Genomic DNA, 12,503 nt, shown 5'->3' with positions numbered 1-12,503 from the left:
ATTATCTACTGTATATATTATGACTCCAGCGTTCTTTTACCACTTTTGCGTTGTTTTCACTTTAAACTCGGGTCGATTTCTCGCCTGTCTGAAAAAATATCGCTACCGCTGGTTGGCTTTTGCACCGCCACCTTGCCTAATTTCCTTCCCCTTGTTATTATTATACCCGCGCAGTGTTGTTTCCTTCACTATGCGTTTTGCGCCTCCGCCTCCGCCATTGTCACTATTTTCGTCTTCTTGTCGAGGCGTGGGGGCGACATAACAGGATCAGCTCCACGCTTCACGCCTCAACACAACCCACCGCCCTCTTCCATCTCCCCACAGCTCCTAATCTTGTTACCCGTTAGCCTCTGTTCTTTCTGTGGTAAGAAATATCAATTAATAAAGTGATAATGGGTTCGCAGCACCCGGGCTCGTCGCCAGCTGCCTCATTAAATAGCCCCATCGTGGCTGCCTCCAAACGCCCAAGACGCAAAACCCATACAGTACTATACACTGCCACCCGTCTGCGTGTAAATATAAAACAATTCTTCGTAACGGTCCGGCCGATTTCATCACGGTTCCGCATTCCGCTTGCCTCCCAGTTTTGATGCCCGCTGTTTCCACTCATACATGATTATATCCAATATCGAAGAGCCAACCGGCCCCCCATATCAACAGAATGAAAACACCTCTGCCTATCCGTCCAGAATCGAAACGTGTATTGAAAGAAACAAATATTCAGGTTATGCACCGCACCGCATCACCGTTCGTATTTAGAATGCAAGGCGCAGAACCAGACTCACTGATTGCTGCGCCTGCTTCTCCTCGTTCATCTCTTCACCATCAACCGACATCTGCAAATCTTTGCCACTCTGGTCGACAATCTTTTCCACCTCGAGTCGCATGTCTTGTCCTTCGGCAAGTTCGTGTACGACGTCATTGTCCAGCTCCACCTCGAGTCCGCTGGGCAGTCGATGCAGTATTCGCGAGATTCGGCTCTCAACTAGTCCAAACTTGGCGGCAAGCTGCTTGATCAGCTCTGGAAGCGACCGCTCGTAAAGATAAATCGCGCGATGGTACTCGCGCTTCTCCGTCATCTGGTCGTCATATTGCACGTAGAAGCAGGCCACAGGCTTAGGCCCGCGTTCTTGCGGCGGTCTGTACGATGGATCCACGCCCAGCGCCTCGATCCACCCGCTCAGCGTACCAGGATCATCCGTTCGGTTGACAGCTGTAACTTGATCGGGGCCTCTAGAATCAAAGTTTTGCCAATGACCACCCGTTGATGACTGCGACGCCAGGGATAGCGAGCTGGGCGAAGGTGAGATGAGTGAGCTCCGTACCGAGCTGCGTCCGCTGCGTGCCTGCCAGTTGCGCCCCTCGCGAGTAGCAGGAGACGAGTCACCAGGCATGGAAACAGGATGTAGATCCATATCATCTGGATCTTCGCCGCGTAGAAATAGCACACTAATCGGGCGAGTGCTGGTGAACATGTCCTGGAGCGTCTGTAATCGAAAGAGCAAATCATCTTCGAGCGAAGGCCGAGCTCCGTTATTAGAGCTAGAAGAAGACATGGACCAACTTCTCTTGTGCTTCTGCGTCTTGCCAGAGCGAGAGTCGACGCTGGTTTTGGAAGCAATACTCTGTCGCTTTCTCTTGCTGTCCTTAACGCCGCTTTCAGCTTGAGCAATCTGTTGCTTTAACTTCTCAATAGATTTCTTAATGTGCGCCACATCGTTGGAAAGTTTGCGTTCTGCACCGTGATCTCGGAACAGCTTGACCTTGCAGTAGCAGACATCGGGCTTGACATCATTGCTAGCATCGAGAGTGTCTCCCGACAACTGGGTAGTCTTAGCGCAGAGTCGCACAGGGATACCCTTGACACCCTTGGAGTGGCTAAAATCAGTAGATAAAAAGTTGAATCGGACGGCAATGTTGACTTCGGGAGCACCGGCAGTGCCAGGCGTCCAAACAACACAGAAGCCATCAAATGACGAGGATTCCACTTCGATTCGCGTTCTCTTATCGTCCCCCTCAGCTGGCTGACTAGCTTCGACATATTCAACGGCTTGAAGCTTGCCACCGCGCTGGTGAGCTTCGTTGGTACCTCGGCCTTCCTTCCACAGACCCCAACAAACGCTGGGCTTGGAGCGTTGCTCTTCGTCTTCAAACGAAACGCGGACAAAGGTTCGATAGCGAGTTCCGGGCTGAACTGGCAAGACACCTTGCGTATCGGCAACGGAGAGAGAATAGGCTTGTCCTTTGTTAAGATACGTAATGGGGATTTCGTCGGCCTGCTTCACCATGGCCGTGGCGGCGTTAAGAGTGGAATGGAATCGAAACTTTTCTGCTGACGGCGGCAAGGGGAGGCTCATGGCGGCAGCGTTTACGGCCAGCTGACTTTTGAGGCCAATGAGCCGAGGGTCGGGTTCTTCGGAACCCATGGGAGATGGATCTTGTTCCATGGTCTCGTAACCGGTGTCATGCTGAACAAAATGCGTAGGGGCATATTGGTGACCAGGAACTTGCAGGTAAGGTTGAAATGGAGGCATCTGCTGGTTGGTGGCGGAATGGAAAGCTGAAGGGTCCATGGCAACACCAGACTGCATAGCTTCTAAGGAGGAAGGCGCACCGAAAGGAGTGGTAACGCCCTGGAGCATGGCCATGGTGGTGGGCGAATGCAGATCGCCGGCCTGAGATTGATACAAGGGCGGCGGGCCATGTATGCCCGGGGTAAACAGGCCGGTGTTGCCATGACCAAAGGAAGTAAATGCAAACGAGTTGGGGTCTAGCAGCGAAGGTGTGAAGCGCCACTGGTCGTTGTTGGCTCTGGGTGTTGGGTCTTGGTCATGGAATTCTGGGCGAATGCTTAGATGGTCAGGGTGGGATTCAGCAGCAGATCAGGACAGGGGACATACTTGGGGACCGCCGGAGCAGCTGTGGTCATGTCTGGGCCGCCAGCGGTTTGAGAAAGGCCAGGCGAGCCACCTTCGGCGGTGGAGCCTATTTGAGGGAACTGTTGGCGGAAATTGGCGAGCAACTCATCGTCGGGTTTTTGGGAGCTCGTCCTAACAGAGGTCAGCAAGAATTAGGCAGAGGTTAACTGCGAGGATGCTACCTTTGACTGAACATGGTGGTGGTGATGGCGATGTGAATGGGACTGTAGGATGTCGGGTCGCGTGGGCCGGGTGTTTGCAGGGGCAGATTCGCCTCGAGGCGGCGGAGAATAAAATGCGCTTAGTTGATGGGTGGGCGAGCGGCTAGATGAAAACAGTAATCGTAAATGCGGTATCAAGGCGCAGTGGCCGCAGAAAGGCGCTGCATAGATAGATGGCAGCGGCAAAAGTGGTGAGAGGTAAGGGCTGCAAGAGACGAGAGCGTGAGTCGATGTTCCTGGTACAGATCGCAAACGCAGCAGGTGGAAGGGACGTCTGCAGCGACGGTGCGTCGAGCAGGTAAAGCGCGGGAAATGACGAGGTGATATTGGGAAGAGTCGTGATGTTAAGAACGAATGACCAATGCGAGGAATGGACAGGATGATTGTACTTGAGAGTGCGGAGGAATTGGGGGGGAGAAGAGAAGAAGGGTAGTCGTTTGAGAAGTGCGGTCGGCGATGGGGAGTATATCAGTACGAGAAGGAGAGTAGAGTGGTAGTAGATGACAGAGTGAGTGGTGGGGGCCAGTTCAACAGACAGTGGACTACAGGTGGCTCACAACGGTGGCTCCAACACTGGGCGGCCACGAAGACTTGACTTCAGAGTCCAGGCACAAGCTGCAGAGTCAGCGGCAGAGGGAGCACAGGGAGGAGCCCAAGGTTCGAGAACCCCCAGATTTATGGGTCCCGGCATTTTAGCGTGCCTGGGTCCGCTGGGGCCAGGCTCGCACCCACTGCATGCACGCCCCCGGCCCTTGCTCGTCCGCTCCAGTACCGCTGGCGCTGGAGAACGCTTGAAAGGCAAGACAACAGAGGAGAGAGAAAACAGGCGGGGGGGGGGGGCAAGACGCGGTGTAGTTGAGATTCTGACAAGAAGAGAAAAAAAACAATATACCTTGTGGCCTAGCAGTCAGCGATGGTCGATGTAACTGTTGAGTGGCTGTCAAAAAGTAAAAAAAGGTTTGATAAAGGATAAAGCCACAGCGTTGGTGGCTGGTGCAGAGGCCCTGTATTTGTAGTCGTCGTTGTCGCGTGGGCTCGTTGCAGGTAGTGATGTTGGACAAGTACCTACAGTGACACACAATAGAGGTGTGCCACATCTGTCAGTAACGAACGCCGCAAACGCCGCAAAAACAGTGGCTGATGCAGAAACAAGGACAAGGACGGTAGCTATTAGCTCGGATGATAAAGATGTAAGAAAAATAAAGACGGACATCCACTGATGATGCTGCATCGGACGGCCATGACCGACGGGGTGACGATTGGTGGCATCGGCAGGCGTGGGCTGCGTGGAGCCCGCAGCGGTTATTTCGTGATGCACATCATAACTAACGCAAAAACAAAGATGGGTATATCGGCGGTGCTACGTAGCCTTGACAGGGGTATGGTTTATACGGGACGAGACAAAGTCACCAAAGGCACCCATGACGAGCTGTGCAGCGTGTCTGATGCGCTGTACAGTAGCAGTTTGACAGGTTTGACAGGTTTGACAGGTTGAACAATTGAGAATGGAACGGTACTGAGTACAACTCTGCATCTGCCGGGCTCGTCCAGCGGGAACAGGGGGTGGAAGGTCCAGCGGCACACGGCGGGAGGTCTGGCGGAAGCCGAAACGTTGTCTGAACCCATCACAACGCATTTTTTTTGTTTTTGTCAAACTGCCAACGCCAGACCTCGATCAAATAAGTTCTATCTTTAAAACCGGCACTTGGAAAACATGAACCGCCCCAGTCAGTCCTTCAGGCTGAAAGCGCCAATTCAGTAATCGGCGGCGGAGCATTACCCCGGGCGCTCATGACCCGTATTTCGGGGTTTATTTGCAAGGGTCCCGTCCCGACAATTTTTTTTTTGGCAAAGACGCCAAACTTTCCGGTATTTTCTAAGTGGCATTTGAAGGTGCGGGTTTGCGTCGGTGCCTGAGAGCGACACATGGCTGGCTGCTGGTCAAGCCACATGTCGTCATAGTGACCCATTATTTTCGTCGAGGCGTCGCTTGTCACTCTAGGGGACCACCAGAGCCGCGAAAAGAGATGGACATTGCAAGCTGCCGAGACGGGACCGACGCAGAAGGTAAAAACTCAAAAGAAAAAGAGAAAAAGAAAAAAAGAAAACGGGGTTGTACGACTTGTTAGTCTTGGGTCTAGGAGGCAACGAAGTAAGCGATTGCTTGTCTGTCGTAACTGCAAGTTGCTGGTGACATTTAAAAATGCTTGGCTTTGTGCTTGTTTCTGGCGCCGGCTGCCACTTCCGGCGGTCGGTCGATCTCTTTGCTATCCTTGAGTATATTTGCACGCGCGTTACGTAGCCAAGCTTTCCCTCTAGTTACCCTCTGCAGAAACAGATGTACCAAGACGACTCGCTTCCTGTCTCTGGCGAGTCAGCCGAACCCAAATATTCATCCAGCAACCTTTGTTCATAAAAGCGCCGGAAAGAAAGATAAAAACCTAACCGCCACGGCAAACCGAACCCTCCCCAAAGAATGGTCGGTCCCTGACTTGCCTCCCCGCCCTCCAAAGCCGCCCACCCGCACCACCACCATCCCAGCGCAAAAAGAAAGACCCCGCACAAGCCGTGTGGCGGTGCGAGTCGCGAGACGCGGCTACATTGTTGGCCAGCGTGATTGACGTCTCTCATTGGCCAGCCACACCCTACAGCTTCGTTAGCTCGGTCGGGCAGCCCACTCTGTCGTCATCGTGCATGGGCCCTAAACGCACGTCTCTGATCGGATAACTAATCTTCCTCTCATCGTTTTGAGGAGGAGATCGGGATGCGCAAGAAGGTAGTGCGACGAGCATCAACATGCACAACGGTTGCATTAATATGTGTATCTGCCGTGCCTCTGGATAAGAACTTTTCAAGGTCCTTTACTAACCATACAATCGCATTGGCCACACAAGAGCACACGCATCCCCGCGCACCGCCACAGGCGCGCCACACAACCATGTACTACGTAGGTGGTGTAAGTCGCGCGTGGCTTGGCTTGGCTTTGACATCACCAAAACACGACGTCATCGCCTTCCCAGTGAGGAAAAATTCTTTTTCACTTGTGCTGGGGCCCGACACCCACACGTAACACACCCCCCCGGACCCGGGTTGATCTTTTCTATATGGGCTGATATGTGACGACATCAATTTATATTCATCCCAAATGTATTTCTATTGTTATCTTTTTTTCCCCGTGTCCATGCCCGAGTTCCGATGCCATATGGCGTCACGAGCTAGTGGAGGGAAAAAAGAGAAAAACTGAAAAGGAGAAAAGCTGAGTATTGTCAATTAAAGTTCGCCTGGTGAAACGACTAACACCAAGGGCCCTCCCCGGCCGAAACCCCAGCCGTCCACTTGAACAGTGCTTTACGAACTGCTTGCAAAAAAAAAAAAGACCCGAGCTCGCCTAGGGCGGTGGGCGGTGTGGTTCAGATCCCGATGGACGGCCCTAACTAGAGCGAAAGTAGAAGGAAAAAAGAAAGCGTTGGTGGTGGGGACCAGCAGGGCTACCTCTCTATTTTTTTCGTCTAAGTTGTGGCGTCGTTCGAAAAGCCGAAAGTTGTTCCCAATGTTTTGCGACGGGGGCCATTTCGAAATATCATTATTACAGATGACGGCACCCAGAACGCCATTTCACCGGCCACCCATCGTCGTCATTGCAGGTATCAAGTACAACGCAGTAGATGGCCACTAACACGACGCCCCCCAAAAAAGTGTCTTTGCAGAACCTTTCTTGACACCCACTTGGGGCCAGGATGTCGGTTATCACTGGGCGATGGATCATCCCAGCGGCTACTTGTGGCTTAGCTCGGATTCAGCTTACATCATATAGCCGCCGTTCATTTTGCTTGTCAAAACGAGCTCTTGTACAGAGTAGTAGGAGCTTGCCTTTGCGAATTGCAGGGAAGAACCCCGAAAGTAGGCCGACCCATTCTTCAGCTGTCCTTCTCAGTTTGATCCGTGCGGTCTAGTTTTTTTCTCTAGGCCCTACCTAGCTGTGCCCATTACGCATGCCTTGAGATCGGCGTTCTGGCCTTAGCCAGCAATGGGTGGGTCACTAGCCCCCCAAAATATGCTGCGGCGTTTTCAAGCCACATCAACTGTGGCGGCCTGAACTGTGCTGTTCATCACCATGACCCATGTGGCGGTACACTGTGGCTGAGCATCCTCCCCACCACGGAGTCATCGCTCCGCTGCTCCGTCACGCCAATGCCTGCCGCTGTTTGTCCCTCTTCTCTTCTTCCTTGTCCACGCAACGACAATGTCTGTGCCACGAGATCAAGCCTCGCTCAGCGGTACCCGTTCGGTGAAGCCGTTGACTAGCCTTGCACGCCGGCTCAATAGCTATCCAGTATTACTCGTCGTTACAGCGTCCCAACAATGAGTGAGCTCGCTTCTTTGCTCCTTGCGGTCCGTGTTGCCAAGAACGTGGCGTGAGCTTGTTTCCTATTCCCTGCTCGGTCCGGCAAGGATGTCAACACAAGAGCAAGTCATTATCGATTTGGGCATAACAACCAGCGCGGAGAACGGAGCACTTCTGGCTGCAGGATAAGCAGAGCATGCGGGCTGAGAAAAAAAAAATGGTACTAGGACGCAACTAGCCACTGTAAAGGTCCTCCAATTCGATAGCAGGCTCACTAGTTAGCTGGCTTGACATGATGAACAGTGCATCCGTCGCTGATCCGATTCGCACTATGAAGGCGACGACACATGCTACGCGTCAACACGCACCTTCCTCTCGCCACGGCGCGAGGCGACATTGGTTAACGCATGCAAACTCCGTCCTCCACGTGTCACCCCGAGTCTAGCCAACGTCCAACATGACACCGAACGTGTGGCGCGAGGACAACAGTAGGGCAACAACCTGGTGCGGTTCTCTGATTCGACGCCATATGTTGACACTGCATCACATCTTGCCCCATCTTGCCGCCGGTCTCATCTTACCTAGCCCAGTGACGTTCCAGGACGGGCCGCGGCCCACGTGTATGCTGTCATGATTGGAGTCACCAGGCCCAAGGTTCAAATTGTGGCGGTGCGTTGCTGTCGGGCCTACCTAGCTTCTGTATTAGTCTTGTTTCGTTCTTGTTCATTTACATCCCAGTAGACAGTTGTTGACGGGGTTGGTGGGCAGTGGTCTTGAGGATATTTGCATATACTGGCCCGTTTTGGGTTGGCGGCCGACGATGCAGATCATTACGACACCATCAAACAGATGGCATTCCGGACGACGATGCAGATCATTACGACACCGTCAAACAGATGCATCCCGGACATGTTTGGAGGAACAGGCTTATCTCTCTGCTGCCGAACTCTAACAAGACTCGAAGCAAAACCAGAGGAGGTGTACATGCCTGTTTCCTCGTCAACGACAACTTGGAGAAATCGCGATCCATTCAGAAACTATCAATTGATACACCATCGAGCACTGGAGAAATCAACGCCGACCAGTGATGCAAAATGCGATTCGTAAACAAGGCTCGTTCTCAAGTTTACACCTTGTCCTTTTCAAGTCCCGTCGTCTCGACCGAGGGCCCAGACGCACCGACGAAACGTTCCTTATCCACCAGCTGCCCTTCGCTGCTCGAGTACTCATTTCGTTTCGCTTCGTTCTCGGCGCGTTTAACTTCCATCTCCTCCTGCCTCTCGCGCAGCTGTCGAATGGTGCGGCTCGCGGCGCGGATCCGGGCGCCGTACCGCCAAAACACAACCGGCACGGGAACCATAGCCACAGCCAGCAGGCCGCACAGCGTGCCAGCCCACCGCGGGGACATGGTCTCATACATATGCGTGCCAGCCAGCGGCAGCGTCGCGCCAAACAGGCTGCGGAGGACAGCGTTGCTAGCTAACGCGCTCGCCGCGTAGATGCCATACGCGCCCGCTAGGTAATTGGACGAGTAGATGAAGCTGAGCGTGTTGCCGAAGCCGAATGGCACACCAAACAGCACCGGCACGACCCAGTGGATGCGTGTCGGCAGGCACGTCCATGAGAAGCCGAGCTGCCCAATGGGCGTCAGCAGTGCGCCCATCATCATTAGGAGCGCCGCGGCCTCAGGCGGTGGCCTGTTGGTGGCGGGATCGCACGGGCGGGAGTTGATGAGGCGTCGGGCGAGCGGTTCTGCGGCAATGGCGAGCACGATGCCCGCGCCGATGCCCAGGTAGGACATGCCGGCGAAGCCGGGGCTCCAGCCGCGGTGCTGGGCAAAGACGACTGGGTAGGCGACGAAGCAGAGGTAGAGGATGCCGTAGATGAGCGCGTTCCAGACGTTGATGAACCACACGATGGGTTCGGTAAAGAAGAGCACAATTGGTCGCTTCATGTTTGTGGTTATGAGCTCCCACGAGGACGTGGTTCTGTCATACTGGCACCACCAGCGGTCATCTCCGGTGTCTTTACGTAGCTTCTCCGCTCGCTTGCGCAGGATGCAGGGCGGATACGTCTCCTTGACGGTCATCATCATGGAAAAGGCGACGCCAGCGAGCACGAGCACAATCCAGTTTGTCCAACGCCATCCTCGGTACTGGTACACGAAGCCGCCAATGAGGGGTCCTAGCACAGGGCCATTGAAGGGGCCTAGACTGAACAGCGACATGCCCATGGCGAGATACTCTGGCTTGGATACATCGACGACGGTGCCCGGGCCGTTGGAGATGAGAGCGGCGCCAAACAGAGCGCTATTTCAAAGTCAGATCAATACCGCCGTGGACATCAATGCAGGCTACATACCTAACAAAGCGGTTGGCGAGAATAGTCGTCAGGCAATCGGCCACGCCGCAGGGGATGATGAAGACGGCCCATATCGCCAGGCCAGTAAGGTATACGACCCTACGCCCGAAGAGCTCGCTCATCGGCGCCACCACCAGGCTGCCGACGGCGAGACCAAGCAGGTACGTTGTGAGCCCCATGGTCGCATAGGTCCGGCTGACGCCAAACTCGGCGATGAGCCCGGGCAGCGCGCCTGTATAGCTGGTGCTGAAGAGCACCACAACCCACGCCGCAAACGAGACGGTCGCAATCGCCCACAGCCGGTACCACGCAGGCCAGTTCTTCGGATCGTCGGGGTCATGTTGACGGAAAAAAACTTCAAAATCGGGCAGCCGGTTCGGGTCGGTGCGTGGCAGCGGCGCGCGAGGACGCGTGGGTGGGATTAGTGAGGAGGGTGCTGGCAGTGGCTGCTGCCGTAGCTCGCTCGGTTCTTGCATTGTGATTTTTGTGGTGAGGGGGAAAAGAGGAAGAAGCAACCCTGTCTGCGTTCCAGGAAGAAGAGAAGAGGGAGTGATGTGGTGTTTACATGAACCGCACGCAAGTGCAGACAAGTGACGATGTTAAAGTCAGGGGCGAGATGGACGCCGACGCAAGAAATTGACGGCTCATCTGCAGGTGTTTGCCACGGGAGACAGATGTTTGTCCATCGGGACGGCACTCCCTTGATTAAAATTCGGATGAAAAAAATCGCGGCTTCAGGGTCATGGGGTAAGGGGAAATGAAAGCCGGGGAAGGGTTGTCACATTTCGGAGCATGGGGGAGGGGGCGAAAGGGATCAACAAACCTTTGTTGCGCTAGCAGCCGATACGACCAGGGCTGAGCGCAATGGCGGCTCATTGGAAGTACAAGAGTCGACAGTTGTCGAAGAACGAACAAGGTCGTGAGCATGGGCGAAGGCTTGTGGCGCAAACTCGTCACATCCTGGAGGAATGGGCCTGCGTCGTCGCCGTTTTGCGAGCTGACCACGTCTTTGACGACGCCGAAGAATCGCCTGGGGAGCCTGCTCGTTTAACATTTCACCGTTGTGGATGAGACATTGGGCATGGAACAGGAATGGCCTTGTCTCAGCGAACATGAGGGGCTGAGGGGCAACCTAGGTTACCCGAGATGGACTTTGTGAGTTGCGGTTGCTAATGGATAGAGAATGGCGTCATGGGATCAGGCGATCCGGCAAACATCTAGATCTGGCGATATGGTGTGTGGCTGACCGGCTGCAATAGTGCGCGATTCAGCCTGGCAAAAAAGCAACGACGATGGCTGGCTTTCCGGTAGCCGCCAGCTAAGTCTTTAAACTGACACACGAAAAACGACATGGTCGTACCTCTCCCCCGAGCTCTGCTCAAGCACAAGAACATGATGTTTTATCCCCCAGGATGTCGAAGGGGCATATCTTGTATTTTACCTCGTGTGCAACACTTGTGCTCATGGAACCATACCTGACATGCATGCTTCTCAAAAGTGATACAGATATGCTGTCAGCGCCTCTAGCACAGGCCACGCAATCAATCACATGAGGATATGATGGGAAGCACCCGGTCTGGTGTAGCCTAGCACACAGCACCTGCATGGAAAGGTAAGCAGTACTTTACTTTTCGTCGCCAGAATCTCAGGTATTGAGTACGGTGCCATGGTGCTCGGCACGGTCCATGGTCGGCCCAACCACGGCAGCATTGACCAGCGTTGTCGCCTCCCCCGATGCACATCGCACAAAGGGCCTGGTGCCATGTCCGACGATGAAGCAAAACACCATGTACAGCACGTCCCAAAGGCCACTGCGGGGTTCACGGCGCGCCGTAGACGCTCAGCGCTCGAGCAGTACGTCGTGGTTGCCCGCGATGACAACCTTCTGCCGGTGCGGCAGCGTGTTGAGCCAGTCGAGCTGGGCCTGCAGCTTGGCGAAGGAGCCGCCGACGGTGAGGTTGCCGGCGTGGAGGAGCAAGTCGCCGTCGGGCACGTTGGGCTGTGTGTCGTGCGTGTCGGATATGCAGACGACGGATATGGCGTCGGGTACGGTGTTGTCAAGCGCTCTGTACGGATAGAGGCGATGTGCGATGAACGGGGCAGGTTTGCGGAGGCGCCGCCATGGTGATGGCCGGGGCGGACACGTTGGTAGAGAAGGTCTGTCCGCCGCTAAGAACGGCTCATCGGAAGTGCCGGGGGTTCGAGAATCTGCTCGGTGAAAGAATCGCCATGGTCTCGACTCCGCATCTGGGGATGACTAGGTAGGTGCGGTAGGTGCTGGGCACAAGATCGAGTCGACAGCCTCATGCACCGACAGTGAGGCGGCTGCCCGCGACTACTGTCTCAAAGCCTTGTCACACGCATCGAACCGCCAAGCGAGAAGAAGAAGGAAAAAGACAAAAATAACATTGTCAAGTCCGTAGGCCCTGCTTCGGCAGTTGTAAGACGCAGACGCCCATGGCTGGGTATGTGAAGTACTTGAATCGGGTTCTCTGGGTACGCAGCTTAAATAGCATCTAGAGATGTGATACTGGAGGGCACGTAAGCCATTGATGACAGAAACCAATGGACTCGACAATGTAACCCGAGACTGCTCTCAATAAAGATGAAGAAGATGAAGAAGATGAAGAAGATGAAGAAGATGAAGAAGATGAAGAA

General features: G+C 54.3%; 3 protein-coding genes across 3 annotated transcripts; all 3 read right to left on the bottom strand.

Annotated features, from left to right (window-relative positions):
* Nucleotides 1–755: 755 nt before the first annotated feature.
* CCM_01331 (CP2 transcription factor, putative) lies at nucleotides 756–4,381 on the bottom strand (the record flags this gene model as incomplete). Its single annotated transcript, XM_006666487.1, has 5 exons — nucleotides 756–2,811; nucleotides 2,901–3,050; nucleotides 3,101–3,142; nucleotides 3,872–3,929; nucleotides 4,351–4,381. 5 exons carry the CDS (start codon nucleotides 4,379–4,381, stop codon nucleotides 756–758), a joined length of 2,337 nt encoding a protein of 778 aa, XP_006666550.1.
* Nucleotides 4,382–8,610: 4,229 nt separating this feature from the next.
* Nucleotides 8,611–10,321, bottom strand: CCM_01330 (MFS transporter, putative; the record flags this gene model as incomplete). The annotated part of the gene is made up of 2 exons (XM_006666486.1): nucleotides 8,611–9,793; nucleotides 9,846–10,321. 2 exons carry the CDS (start codon nucleotides 10,319–10,321, stop codon nucleotides 8,611–8,613), a joined length of 1,659 nt encoding a protein of 552 aa, XP_006666549.1.
* Nucleotides 10,322–11,685: 1,364 nt separating this feature from the next.
* On the bottom strand, nucleotides 11,686–11,968 carry CCM_01329 (phosphoesterase; the record flags this gene model as incomplete). The annotated part of the gene is made up of 2 exons (XM_006666485.1): nucleotides 11,686–11,844; nucleotides 11,918–11,968. The coding sequence occupies 2 exons, from the start codon at nucleotides 11,966–11,968 to the stop codon at nucleotides 11,686–11,688; spliced, it is 210 nt and encodes a 69-aa protein (XP_006666548.1).
* Nucleotides 11,969–12,503: the final 535 nt, after the last annotated feature.

The sequence above is a fragment of the Cordyceps militaris genome (genome assembly GCF_000225605.1).
Source record: "Cordyceps militaris CM01 unplaced genomic scaffold CCM_S00001, whole genome shotgun sequence".
Taxonomy (NCBI): Eukaryota; Fungi; Ascomycota; class Sordariomycetes; order Hypocreales; family Cordycipitaceae; genus Cordyceps; species Cordyceps militaris.
Note: the sequence above shows the minus strand (reverse complement) of the source record. Positions and strands in the feature narration are given on the sequence as shown.